The sequence below is a fragment of the Haliaeetus albicilla genome, chromosome 28 (genome assembly GCF_947461875.1).
Source record: "Haliaeetus albicilla chromosome 28, bHalAlb1.1, whole genome shotgun sequence".
Classification (NCBI taxonomy): domain Eukaryota; kingdom Metazoa; phylum Chordata; class Aves; order Accipitriformes; family Accipitridae; genus Haliaeetus; species Haliaeetus albicilla.
The window spans coordinates 8,215,935-8,230,654 of record NC_091510.1 but is presented as its reverse complement, the minus strand read 5'-3'; the positions used below and the strand labels follow the sequence as shown (position 1 = coordinate 8,230,654).

The following is a 14,720-nucleotide window of genomic DNA, read 5'->3' as shown; positions in this document are numbered from 1 at the left end:
CTTTTTTTCTCTTGATACCCAACCTCTTTTTTTCTCTTGATACTTCCTGCATTGCAGCTGTATCCCCAATGGGGATCGAAGTTCGTCCCACCTGCACACCAGCCTCTTCTCTCATGACAAACTTTTTTCTGGGAAAGAGCCAAGTGTGAAAGCCAGCAAAGAGCTACCCAGCCTAGCCGTAACTTAGTTGAGCATAAAAAAATACCAGATATTACTCTAAATACTTATGAGTCTATATGAATTAAAGCAACGGGAAAAACTATTAAAGGATCACAAGAAATAAAGCGAAGGAAGTTGTTCTGGTGGTACAGACCAGACCCAGAAACAGAGATTGGAAGGCTACCTATGGGCATCCAAGTATGAGTGCAGTGTAGCAATACACGAGTTACCTTTAAAGATGGTATCACAGATACCTCACTGAAGCAGTACAGAGCTCTGAAGTGTTGGCGTACCACAGGCCATAGCCATAAACAAACCCAATCTCTCTAGAAAACAGAGCAGTAAACACCCAATTTCTTCTCTACAAAATCCTCTAATAATATACATCTATTCGGGCTAACTTGTCTGTGTCTTTTCTATTTTTATTTCATCGGTTTTGCTGTTCTTGTCACAGACATTTTTTAAAAAAACCCAAAACTGAAGATTACTACATGGTTACGATTTGACCTCTCTTTTACTGATTGCTCTGGAACACTTAATGTTGGAAGAAACCTGTGAAGGACACTAATGAGTAACTATGGAGTTTTTATTTATTTTTGGCTTAAATTTGAAGTATATTTATTGGTTTACCACTTTTTAATATACTCCCCTCACCTGATGGTATTTGCCAGATATAAGTTCCTTAAACATGGGGAAGAAAATGAAAAATGTTTGGACAAAACTGAAGGTGGAGACGTAGCCATATGCTTCATCAAAACAATTCTAATGAAAATCCACAGAAAAGGCCATTAACCTTATACTCAGAGACTTCAACAGGTATTTATAGTAAAGCTTTCTCATCATAAGACTACAGAACAATTCTGACACTGATATTTAGTATGGGTTGCATAAAACCACTCTAATTTTACCGAGAATGAAACATGTATGAAAAAATATGTATAGCAGAAAACTGCAACATCATATAAAATGCATGTGGGTTTTCTTATCATGTGTTTGAACTTTTCCCTCCCTCTCCCCCACTATTCTTTTACACATTTGTGAGAATTATCTGTCCATCTGCACACACATATACAGGCACCAATGTACTTTACACATTTCAAAGTTTTGTGTCACCTTCACCATCTCGCATTATGGTTAACTTGAAAACCAAGAAAGCTTTAGCTCTCATGATCACTTGCTTTTCTCTGTTGTTCTGAAGGTTGCAATTCGCTAAAATGGTGCAAAATTATTGTTAAAAGCCAAATACAAACTTGTCTCAGCCACGTGCAGAAAACATTATGTCTTCATAAGACTATGTTATATATCCAAGTTCCTGCACACAGCACAGGGGAGAACATTGAATTTCAACCTGAAATGACTCCATGTTTATTTTTTTGAGTTTGATTAATGAAGTGCCATAATACCTGAAGGTTGTTTTTTGTTTGTTGTTGTTTTTTTCCTAAAATGAGAAATTAATTATTAATTTAATACCTTTATATTTGATCTGAATTAAATTTATACTCACTGGCAGACTAACTTTAAAAGCACCTGACGGTATGAAACCAACAGCCTAAGGAGCATACGAACAGATCTTTTCTGTTGGTTCAAAGGAGAATCCAATGGGCTTGCAAAATTAGTAACTAACTACATTAAACACAGACTTTCAAAAGGGACACAACTACACAAACCAAACTGCTGTAATGCACTATCCTTGAGACATCTTGACACCATACTTAGAATTAAATGATACGGAATATAAACATTTAAATAGCTACACCTTTAACTATGAATCAGTTTGTTTCAAAAATTGTTAATTAACAAATGTATTAATTTTTTCAACTAGTAGTTGTACGTGATCAATTCTATACTGTCTCTAGTAGACTAGATAAGTCTGCCATCCACTGAAAAGCTATGTTATTTTCAGAAACTACATTCAATGTGGTTTTTTCAGTTAATATTAGTTTCAGATGTAGAAAATTTTAGATTCCACACAAATCATCACAGCAACCATTTAATGACTTTCTCTCCAGAATAAAGGAGAAGAAAAAGAGTTAAATGATAGTGAAAAAAAAAAAATCTTACAATAACTAGATATAAAATAATTTAGACTTTATCCTGGAGAAGGAATATTTGAAAGTATAAACTCCATTTTTACTGCTTCATCTGACTAAGAGAAAACAAATAAAAGTAGAGAATTATACTCTGATTATATTCTAGGCTCATTTCTATACTCCTCAATTACATCAGTTTTGTCACTCAACTTTTAAAATCCAGCATGAAGAAAATGTGATTCTTTATTTTCTATTCTGTAGTACAGATTCACTTTTTGTATCATAAAAAGTTGACAGGTTTGTTTTGACTTCAGCTAAGTAATTAGCTACAATAGGATGAACATTAATGTAGTATAGTAGGGTACAGTATAGCATAGGATAAAACACTGATCCTGCATTCTTAGAGGAAGGAAGGTCTCCAGCCTCATACTTCATACTACATTCAAGACCATAGATGGACAGCTAACAAATAAACAGCTTGATGTTATTGTTCTAAGTGAAAAGTAACTTGTTCTTCAGGAAAATAGTTAACTACATAACAAAACAAAACAGATGTATTCCCTTAATGTAATGATTTAAATTATCCATTATCAGTAAAAAAACCCTTTTTACTCCTACAGTATTTTGTTGTTCTTGCAGAAAGTAAATGGCCTAGGAGCTAAAAGCAATTAAGAAGTAAAGGTGTGAAGCTTAGCGGGTTTATACCAAACACAGCTTTGGTCTCTAAAGTGGATGCAGATTTAATGCCTTGATTTATTGTCCAAGTACTACAAAGAACACTTTAGCACAACAACAGCCAGGTCCTAAATAATGCAACCTCTCCATAAATATGTGTTTTGCTTAGCCACTAGTTCAACCACTAGTTAAGGTCATATCAAGAACTTTCTTCCCTAAAAAGAGGAAATGGGAATCTTAGAAGAAGAATCTGCTGCTTATTTTAACAGATGTGTCTCTCTACACAAAAAGAATATGAGTTTTTCCTCATAGGCTCTGGCAGAAATTAAAAGAAAAACCTGACATGCTGGAGCAGGTTTTACTGTGGATATCTCTGCTAACCCTGAAATCTGAAAGGTTAGCTTCATCATTTAGCTATGACTAGCTATCACAAGACTTACCTCCACCATTTTTCTGACACAGATACGGGAATCGCCACACATTCCCCAATCCCACAGAAAATCCAACTTGTGCCAGAATATACTGGAGTTTGCTGTTCCAAGCAGGTCTTTCATCTTCTACATCTGAGCCTTCTTCAACATCTGCATCTTTTTCTTCCTGGTCATCGACCATAAGTTCACTCTTCTTAAAGGCATCATCTGACGAGTCTTCATTAGAGAGAAGGTCCTTAACTGACTCAATGACCTCATCATCCAGTTCTCTTTTCACTACCTTGCTGTTCTTAGGCATTTGTAATACAAGAAAAACGGTAAGGAAGTAGAGTTCAGCTGAGACAGATGCACAAGCACTGAAGAAAGCTCTCCTTCTTCTTGGCCAAAAATATTGAAGAGATAAGACTGAAGATGGTGCCTGATGAGTCCTTGATACCAGGGAATCAAGAGTAAGGACTTCTGTTTCTGAACGTTTGTTCTACTGAAAGTATCTGTGAAAAAAATAAAAAAGGATATGGCACCATTATGCAGAAGAAACTTAATTGAGAAATCATATGCTTTGGTTTATCCTTTTCTGCTTATCTCAATGATTTGACAAGAGGAGAAAAAGAAAGGGATGTTAAACCAGTTCCAAATTGTAGGAATTAAGTCCACTGTTTGATCTTAAATATTTATGTAGAATATATTTCATTCACTTGCTGAGGGTGGTTTTTTTGGTTTGGTTTTTTTTTTTATTTCCTAAAGACTGATAGGTTAATTGCTCATATTTTGACAGCGTACCAAGATTCTTCTTATCAGGCATAATGGGGTATGCACTTCACATAAAATTTAGGAGCCCAATTCCATTACTTCCCAACTTAATAGCTGTACTTGTTTAAAATATATTTTTAATAAATTCAAAGTAGATTAAGTTTTTCAGACCATTTCAGAAAGTCATGCAGCAATTAAAACTTTGATATACAGGACACACCTAGTGCTTCAAAAGCAAGGGTGACTTATTTTCCTGTATTCTTCATCAAGGAATATATAATTACAATCAAATTTTCAAAGGAGATGCTCATCTCCTATAAGCTTTGATGCTTTAGATATGTTTAATTATTTCCTATTTACAAAAAACTATCTGAAACATCTGAAAAGCCAGCACCAAATCCATTTAAAAAGTCTGCTGTTTCAAACGTGTATGTACAGACATGAAAATGCCTGCATTTGAATGTTTTTCTTTAACACAATGAATCACTTAAAAAGACAGACACACTTGCTTGCAGCTGCCATACTGAAGGTAAGCGTAAGATTTTGGGGAGGAATGTTTTTCGAGAAATTCTTCACTAATCACATGGGATAAAACTAGTATGTGCAAAGCCATCTGCACAATTAAGAGTCTTAAAAGGGATTTAGATTATGTGTTAAGCTTCATGAAAACCCTAAAGAGGGAATACACAAGGAGTCTAATCAAGAACTGCTGATGGGAATCAGAAATTACTCCGGAATATGAGACCTTTCAGCTTTTGCCTATGGACTTGCTGCAACATCTGGTGATGAACTTGCACATAGCTGAGAACTGCAAGGTGTTACTGGACTGTTAGCACAGTAACTGAGAGATCAAGCACCTCACGGCTGCTTCAGTGACAGACCAGAAGGAAAGACGTTAAGCCACTGGAACCCTGCCCACAGCTTATCAAGATGAGCCTTCACACCAGCAGAACTAAAACCTCTGTCACCACAAGTGCCATTGCCAGCCTCGTGGCTGACAAGACAGGACAATTACCTTTTTCAGTAGTTTCCAGGGATTTGGAAGTTGAACTTCACTCCAGTTGCCTACTAAACTCCACCGTAACCTCTTTTCATTCATTCCCTAGACTCCCGTCACTGCCTTCTCACTTCCCCTCCTGTTACTGCCTCCTCTCAGCAACTCCAGCTCTGGCAGTCAGCCCACATTTTTTAAGCACAGTAGAGCCTACCAGCTTGTGATCTGCTTCACGCTCACCGCTGTCGCTGGAAGGGTTTAGGTCCTATAAACCTTCCTTCTGACATGCGGTGGAACTAGTATCAGGCCTTGTTTTGACTGATACCAGTTCTTAAAAAGAAAAATTAAGCGTATGAGCTATACACAGAACAGTATAACAGGGAAAGAGAATTGTTAAGGCAATAGAGAAATCCTAATACTGTATCCTGTATATCTGGGCTAAATGAATGTCTGCTTGCTCAGGCCTCTTTTTATCTGTTTTGTCTTTTCGGTTGTAAACTCTTCAAAACACTACACCCTCTTCTAGTCCATGTATGGTTCAGTAGCTCTCAGCTCTGACGGAGATGTCTAGGTAGAACCAGAATGCAAACACCAAGAATACATTAAGTTGAAGCATTTAGGCAGTCCTAATGGAGCTTTGGGACTATAAGCCTCAGCATCTGGTACTCCAACCACTACTTTTAGTCATGTTTCAAACTTTTCTTTTCCTTTTGTTCCACTGATGTAAATTAGAGCAGCTTCTCAGTTCCAGTAATTAGTAGTAAGTTCAGGGAGTACATTAAAATGAAACAATTTTGTCTCTGAATTTAATGTAGCAGCTGCACAAGTGAAACTACATCAGTATTTGTCTGTAGGACTGAAATCCTTCTCTAACTGTAATGAGCAAAAGATATTTTCAGTCGAAAAGGCACAAGCCATCCATTTGTGTTTATTAAAATGTTTTTAAAGGTCATACCTGTATTAATTATTTTAGATATAGTAACTTGCAGGGCAGCAATATGATTATCTGGAGCTCTCACAGATGAGACAATTCCAAAAGAAATTGCATCATTCTGTCCTGTCATGCATTAAACATTGCATTACTACACTTCACAATAAACCGGGCTTGATACTTTTATTCCTAGCACAGTATCATATTAATTTCCCTTTCATTCACCTTCCATTAAGCAGGATGTCATCCATAGCACTATCACTGTACAGACTTGCAATACTTGCAGGGCTTGAGAAAATGTGGGAGGCATGATCAGCAGACTGGTGCTTGGTTCTAACAGTACTGGTTTTCTAATTGAGTATGTATCATTGGCCAGACTGCATCAAGGACGCAGGATAGCCCGTCAGGGTACATCACAAATCCACAGATGGTCTCCGACTGTCAGATTTAACAACTTCTTCTCTGTGCTAAAGGAGGCAGTACCAAACCAAGAGAGGAGTCCTACCTCAGCAGACACTACCACCAGGTACAAATGTTCAGAGCGTGGTCCCAGCTGCTGCACGCAAGGAGTCTGCCGTTCCGTGCTCGCCACTCCCAGAACACGCTCTAAGACATGCACAGAAGCCTCTCCCTTTGCATCCAAATCAAACCCGCGTGGAAGGCGGATACTGAACTACTCAGCCCAAGCTAGGTCTAGGTACGAATGCTCCCAAGCTAAGACTAAATAAGGAGATACCTAGCATAATCACTCACCAGCACAGTTTGGCTAAACACGAACCACTGAACAAGCTCTTTTTTTTCTTTTTTTTTAATGTCAAGGTATTGAACTTCAGCACTTTCACCTGCAAAATGCTATTTGAGGTTCCCACATCACTTGGATCTAGTCCAATATTGAAGTTCTTCATTAGCATTAAATAGTAATTAGGAAGTATCATGCCAAATTCCGTTAAACTGCTCTTTCAGTTAGTTCAACTACTAACTACCTTCTACACAGCCTTGTGCAGTAATACAGCATTATGTGATAGGACCGTTTCTCCTAAGTATCATTAAAAAACCCCTACATAACAAACCACCATATTTACTAATGAACTACAGAATTCAGTATCGTAGACTCAGCCACTACTGGGATCATTTTAAACTCCAAGTTCTAAATCTTGTCATGTATTTTAAAATACTACTATACTATACTATTATGAGCACCTTGGATTAAAAGTAAAATGTCTAAAATATAACTTAGCCTTATTAAAGCTGTTTGTTTGGGAGTTGGTTGGTTGGGGGGTTTTTTTCCTCTTAAGATCTAGATCATGGAATTTGATCAATTGATTTAATTCTGGTTTCCAGGCAGTTTCACTCATCCTTTTCCTAGCTTAAATGATGTCATGTGTCAGATGAAAACACTGAAGGGAAATTTTTATTATCACATTTACTGGAGAATATGATACTTCTCTGGACTTTTCCATAACTGAAATGAACAAATAAAGATGGTATCCCTTTTCTTATGTAAAATCCCCCTTAAAAAAAAAAAAATTCACCTTAAATTGACCTGACAAGTGTCTGTATTGTTTGAGGGAACTTAACAGCATGGAAATTGCTGAACAGTACCTGGTTCAGTTAGAAGAACATTTAGAAAATTATTCTGTCCCTGAATTAACAGTAATCAATAATCTGAGTTAGCATAAACAAACTTTTGGAAACGACTTACTAAATCAAACAAATCAGCTAGATTTTTATGTCTTATTAGCACTGTCCTTGACATGTTCAAATCTCCATTTTTTTCTCATACTGAAAAGTAAAACATTGAATCTTTTTTGACACATCAAGCAAACTGCAGTCCCAAACTTACTTTCTCAGAACACAGTGGGAATTTTGTTATTTTCTTCTACAGAAGAAGAATCAAGCCTTAATGCATCAGCACGCAGAAGTAAAGTAACCTGATTAGACTGCCACATTATTAGCAGATTAAGCAATAATAATCCCTTGTGACAGGGAATTCAGACCCAAATTAGCTCCCTGGGAGATCTGGGCTCCCTATAGAACTTTTACTTCAGCTTCAGGCCTGCATTCAGAAACGCTGGCGCAGGGAGATAAGACCTGCAAAGCCTCTGCTGACCAAACTGCAAGCGTTTGCAGTAAGACTCAAAGGAACTTCATTAGTCAAAGCACCAAAAGACACATTGAAAAATTTTGCTGCATGCCCTTTTCTCCCAATCTCTCTTACACGCAGTGCCTAGTAAGGCAGTTGTACTAGTTCTGTCCAACACTGCCTGCTCCTCTTCACCCTTACACTGGTAATTAATCTTACGGCGGGCTCCCTTTCGATGCATCTCTATTAGAGAGATCTGCATGCCAATATACAGACACTTACTAGATGAACATCTAGTTCTCTCAACTGTGTAGTACCAATAAACAATTAAAAGTTACGAGGCTGAAGATTTTCACAACGTGTACAGAAAAATAGGCACAAAAAAATCCCACTTGCTTACAGATTTGAGAGTATAATGAGTACAACTGCCCCATGTTCTTGCAATTACAGCACAAGTCTCTATAAAAAGCCATTTGTAAAGCAATTTCATGTTTAAAACACCCCACAATACTACTGCAAAAACTGATATAACTAAAGAACTTTCAGCAATGCTTTTCTGACATAAATTAAAACACAATTATTTTTACATTGTGCTCCTTTTTAAAACCAGCATTCCTCTCTGTAAGGGAAAGCCCAATAAAACCTCCATTCTTTTCTAACACAGTGTACTTTATTACTTCTATTATCTTATTTTTACATCTGATGAAAACACAGCAATTCAGCAAAACTATCCACATTCAAATTTTAATGAATTACAAATAAACGTCAAATCTTCTTTGATTAAAAATGGTTTCAATCTTCAATGTGAGTGGGAAGGAAAGGAAAGAAGGGGAAAAAAATTAAAATAATGTGTTTGTACTTCACAGAAGACTATCAAGAAAGTCCAGACAGAAAATAACTTTCTAGAAGGCTACTGTAACATCATAAAAAATAGAAAAAGGAAAGAATGGATACCTTTTTAAGTTCAATGTTTGTCATTAAAGGGAGAAAAAGATTAACGTTCTGTTCTTCAGAGCTCTGCGTTCTTCTCCAATGAAGCAGTTAACATACCAACATGCTGCTGTGGGGGTAGCAAAACGCAATATAAAGCTGCAGCCAGTTCACATTACTATAATCTGTGCTTTGAAGGTAGACTGTGATAGCACAGCATACCAGTCCAGTCCCACAAGCTTACATCTTATGCTCCTGTTCACAAAATCTCCACCTTGACTCCCAGTGAAGAAACCAGTATGATTCAGCAGAGGACACAGAACTAAAAGTCAGGATTCTCACCTTGGCAGATGTTCACAAAAGATCTTGACTGATACTCATGCCAAAGGTTTCAGTCTGTATGAAATCACTGGACAAGAGTTATATGCAAAAGTGAACAAGAGGAGCTTTTGCACCTTGAAGGAAACCTATAAAATGCATCTGAAATACAAGTCTATGAGCTAGGCAGAAGAAAGCATGATGGGAACAACCCATACAGAAAAAGGAAAACCAAAGTTTTAGGAGCAAAGGACTGCTGTAAGTCTGCAAAAAGGAATCAGGCCACTGGTGCAGACAGGATGGGGGGAATAGCTAATGACCATCATATCTGAGTGAGAAAGAAAGAAAGAAGACTGCAGGAGCAAGCCACGTTTTGTGGGAGTACTGCGATTGTGAAGAATGGCTAACGCTGGGGGAATTTGTGTACAGATAATTATTTCACGAAGAGTTACACTATGTTACAGCACTCATTGCACAGACTGAATTACTGCTGCAATGCAGCATTGTGTTCTTTGGTGGTAATAAGAATATGCACCATAGCCTTTTTTGCCTAGTCAAGCCCATTTTTATCTATCTACGGAAGCAGCCATTATGCCGCTGTTCAGCGTGAACTACATGATCTAGCATTTTGCCCTAGCTAGTTTAATACAGACTGTCAGTAACAGATATAGATTCATTAGGTACTTAACTCATCATAATAAAAGATAATTGTATTACATACAATGACACATTTCTCTGCATTCTTCAGTGACGTTATGTGACACATGCTAATGCATGTTACACATACTACATTACACCGTAAAAAAATAAGAGCTCTTTGGGCTACGGGAGACTTGAAAGCATTAGAAAAAGTGAATGGTTTTGATTCTGGTGTCTCTATACAATCAAACCATTTAGACTATAGCAAAACTATTTAAAGACACAAGACTAAATTCACACCTGCTGCAAATACAGGTAATTACACAGACTTCAGTGACACTGAATTTCCCAGCAATACAAAAAAGATGCATTCTCAGTTCCTACCAAATGTTCTTCCTGGCTTTATCTTACATCAAGACCCTGCAGAGTCTCAAATACAGACAATTTCTCTCCCTGATTAGTCTCCTTAAAATTTTAGTTGCAGGAGAATACTTTCTACTATTATAAGACTAACACAATGATTTGACAAAAACACCAAGATTTCTTTCTCGGACTTGTTCACTGTCAATAGATTGGATCTTAACAGCTTGTATGACTTCTTCCAAATCACTGGCCCAACAGAAATGTCTAAGAGAGAGAGAACGTTACAATCTAGAGCTCTTGAGTGACAATTTTTTCTTTTCATTGCATTTAACCTCTAAAGACTTTATTGGCCTTACTGTAGTTTCTCACCTGCTTTCACAGATTTCTCAGTATTTTCTTCTCACAAATCAACTTCACTGAAATACTTCACAGACTTACATGATGCACTAACTGTAATTTGCTATCCAGATTAAGAAAATGCATCACTTACTCTGCAGTCCCTTCTTACACTGAAGGAACAAATTCAGTAGTTACCACCCCTCCATCTGAAGCTGAGTTAAGTAATCTCACCAATTCTGACAATACTCCACCCTTGACTGGTCAAACTCAGAAGGCATTACTGCTGGCAACTTGAAACAAAATCTCCATGTTTCCAAGTTCATCATATAAACTACAAAAGGACCACAACTTTATTACAAAATCTTATCACACTTCTGAGAAGTGAGAGGATATAAAAGTATATTAAGTATTTCATTACAGTACTGAAGTTATCTAAGTTGCAAAATCAAGTACTGAAAGTTAGATGTTACCAGATACATAACTTGCCTGAGACCTTACTTCTCTGCCCTCTGTGCTTCAGAATGGATCAATAAGTAAATCAAGTTGTCCTTGGGAAGAATTTATGTGATTACTTCTTTGTCTGTTTTTTATACATAAGCAAAGAAGCTGAACTATTCATAAATAGGTTAGCAGAAATCTTGCTTCTCCTCAAATCTGATTATTTAATTTCACAATATAAATCAGGCTTTCAAGTTACATTACAGTAAATCCCCATGTCCTTAAAAAGAAAATGATTAATATTAATTCCACTATAGAAAATCCAACACTGTAAATGTCCTGTTCCGGTTTTGCATCCCTTCCCCATTTTGGCTTAAGAAGAGCATGCTGAATCATTAGCACTGCAGTACACATTTCTGACACTTGAAATGCAAAAATAATATCATTTGCCAGCAGCAAAAAACTACTGGCACTGTGAGTTAGGTTCAAGGCACTGCCGTACACACCATTACACAACCTTTTTCCTCTCTTTCTCCCATACAGAAATTAAGGAAGCCCTAGTCCTAAGAGCAAAGGATAAGAATAAAGAGCTCTGTTTCAGGGTAGGCTTCTGGGAAGCTCAGCCCAGTCACTGCCATTGCCTAGAGCAACTGTTCTGGCAGTTACCATTGCTCTTTCACACTACTTCGTATGGGCTTGTCAGGTTTTGTGCATCCAGCTCTTCAGTAGAATAGTGTTCAGTTTGTCAATGACACTTTTTTCCTAAATTATTTAAGAACATTTCCTGAGTAATGGCAAGGTTACTTTAAATCAAATTTCAAGGAAGAAGGGAGCTGCTTAAGTTTTGAGATGCCACCTGCTGATCTGTCAAAGTTATTCTGCAACCGAGAGTTCAGAGATCTTTAAAGTCACATGGAAAAGCTGCTACTGGTATTATCATTTTTGACAATCCATTGCCATTCCAATCTATAAACTTTATAAGCAAAGGACCCAAAACCATCCTTCCAAAATCAACGGATATTTTGTCTTTCAAGCAAGAACGTTATTCCTTGGTATCAGTGAAACAATCAGCACAGTGGAAAGTAGCTGGGGACACAGATGAACGCATCCTTTATGTTGAGGACACTTCTGGTTGTACACTAGAGAATTTCAGGGGGAAAAAAAAAAAAAAATCTGTCTTCCCAAAAAGATTCCTACTACAAATACTTCCCAAGTGATGTAATACTTCCCAAGTGATGTAATTCCATACCACTTGAGCAGCAACTACTCCAATATATCTTAACAATGCAATTTATACCAAAAGGAATAGCTGTAATTAGTAGATTATGTTTCTGAATAACCTGTGATTTTTCTTCGTTCCTGATAAATTCAACACTTTAAAAGTTTTGTGCATACAGACTTTTGCAATATACAGCAAAGAGAGTTGACAGAGTTGTTCAATCTACATGGTTCTCATCTGCACTACTTTTTCGCTTGCTTGCCTGTAAGAAAAAAGAAAATGGTAAGAATGACAAGACACTAAAGGTCAACAGGAATCAGCTTATGCTGCAAAACTAGTTTCAAGATGCCTTAGCAGTTTCACTCACTCAGTTTCACTATTGGTGGCACATCTGAACACCTATGAAATGGTTTGGTTTTTCACTCACAGATCAAAACCAATGGGATTTTTTGTTCTTGAATCTGAAGTACAGAGATGAGCCCAGAGGGAGTGTTTGATATGCACCGAATGCAGGCTGTAATTCTACAGTTATCTTACTATGGTCTATGTCTAAACTAAAATCTTGTATATTAGCCAAGACAAAATTAAGCAATCTTTCCTAAGTATTTTTTAAAGTTTCCTTTTTAATGAGATGTTGATAACGGGAAACACACTGCTAAATAGAAGAAAACTGAGGATGTTGTCATCATTTTTTAATCAAAGGGAGTAAGCTGCCTGCGTAAGACACCCAGCGCACATGTACATGACATCGGGTAACAGAACCTTTACTCCATTTATACTTTTCTTCGGAGGGGGAAACAGAGATTTGGATCCCTGTCCTAGAGTATGCCACAGTGACATATCGATGGCGACATACTATTAAAAAATAATTAGGCTTCTCTTAGAAATCAATACGACAGCAGTGAGCTGCTTATGTAGCAATACCAGACAGAAAATAAAATGGCTGATGAGGACGAGGTCTCGACTACATCTCTTACAAATAAAACAAAGTGCCATTTACTTAAATGGAACGAGTCCCACCGCACCCTCTCATGTGGCAGGTCAGTGTGACTGTGCAGACCCATTTCAATCATCCCATTTACTTCCACTACAAAAGCAAAGCCTTGCGAAGAAATTCCAGCTCGCTCCGATACTAGCAAAATCGGAACAAAACCAGCCAACACGGGCATGGGAAACAGCAAGAACTAGTAAGAAAAGCACTGGGAGAAAACTGTTAGGTATGAAGCCAGCCAGCGGATACGCCGTCGTACACAGAGGACTGCAACCCCCCCCCCCAAAAAAAAAATCCTGAGCAGAAAACCAACCCGAGACGCACAAAGGTTGCGAAAAAAGGTCCTCATTACCATACCCACCCAAACATGGCTGACACCGGGGTGCACCAGCCCGTCGGGGCCGCTCCAGCCTCCGCGGGGCGAGGGATGCGGGGGGCGGCGGGAAGGGGAAGCCTCGCCGGTCCCCGCCGGGCGACGCCCAGGCTCCGCCGCAACAATGCAGCGCCCGGGCGGCCGACGGTCTTCCTCACCTTCCTCCCTCCCTCCTCAGCCCAGCCCAGCCCAGCCCTCCCCACCCGGCCACCGCAGCCCCTCGCCCCGCAGCCGCCGGCACAAGGCGGGGATGGGACACGATATTCCGGATCGGCGCGGCTGGCAGGGGCTATCCGCCCGCCATGGAGACAGCCCTCGCCCCCTCTCCCACACACACACCCCCCCACACGGCAACACGCGCTACACATACATTTGAGGTGTTTTACGCAACACGCAGGAGATGAATGAAATTTCTATCGCCGCTCACGGGAGGAAAGGGATGTTAAATTCCCCGCCCCCCCCCCCAACAATAACAGTAGTCACAATAATAAAAGCAAGCCCCCCGCATCCTTCCAACCTACCGCCGAGTTCAAACCCACGGGCGGCTTCCAGCCGGCGCTCGCTATTGTCTCCCGAGGGGCCGGCTCTCCCCCTGCCAGGCGCCGGGGTGAAGGCAGCCTCCCCGGGGACGGGGCTGGGGGACCCCCCTTTCACTCAGAAAAGCGGACACCGGGAGGAAAGGGACCCCCCTCTCCCGGCCCCACACGCGTCCTGCTCCTTTCCCGCCCGGCGACACAAGCGCAGGCGGCGGAGCCGGCCATGCTCCCCCCCCGCACGGCAGGGCTGGGAAAGCGCGGGTCGCCTCGCTTTACCTCACCTCAGCCGGCGGGGCTCGCCGGGCGCCAGCTGCGGGGATGGAGGAGGCCGGGTGCCGCCGGCGGGCGCGGGGCGGCGAGCGGGGCCGTGAGGGCGCGGAGCTCAGCGGCGGGCAGGAGGCGGCGGTGGTGGCGGAGGCAGGCACATGTGGCCAACCCTCGCTGCGACGGTGTTTAAAGACAGACATAAAAGCGGCGGGGGGAGAGGAAGGGGGAGGGCAGCGCCGGGCCGGGGGAGCCGC

At 39.9% G+C, this 14,720-nt stretch overlaps 1 protein-coding gene across 5 annotated transcripts in view; it reads right to left on the bottom strand.

Annotated features, from left to right (window-relative positions):
- The window catches only part of SLC6A15 (solute carrier family 6 member 15), a 38,414-nt gene extending 23,724 nt beyond the window's left edge, over positions 1-14,690 (bottom strand). The window contains exons 1-2 of one of the 5 annotated variants that reach the window (XM_069773713.1): positions 14,476-14,690; positions 3,305-3,786 (exon numbers count right to left, since the gene is read on the bottom strand). In XM_069773713.1, coding sequence (XP_069629814.1) covers positions 3,305-3,593 — 289 coding nt within the window. In that variant the 5' untranslated portion in view covers positions 3,594-3,786; positions 14,476-14,690. Of the gene's footprint in view, positions 1-3,304; positions 3,787-12,420; positions 12,443-13,651; positions 13,784-14,184; positions 14,297-14,475 lie in introns of those variants that run through there. The other 4 variants (XM_069773714.1, XM_069773716.1, XM_069773715.1 and 1 more) reach the window with 4 other exon arrangements.
- Positions 14,691-14,720: the final 30 nt, after the last annotated feature.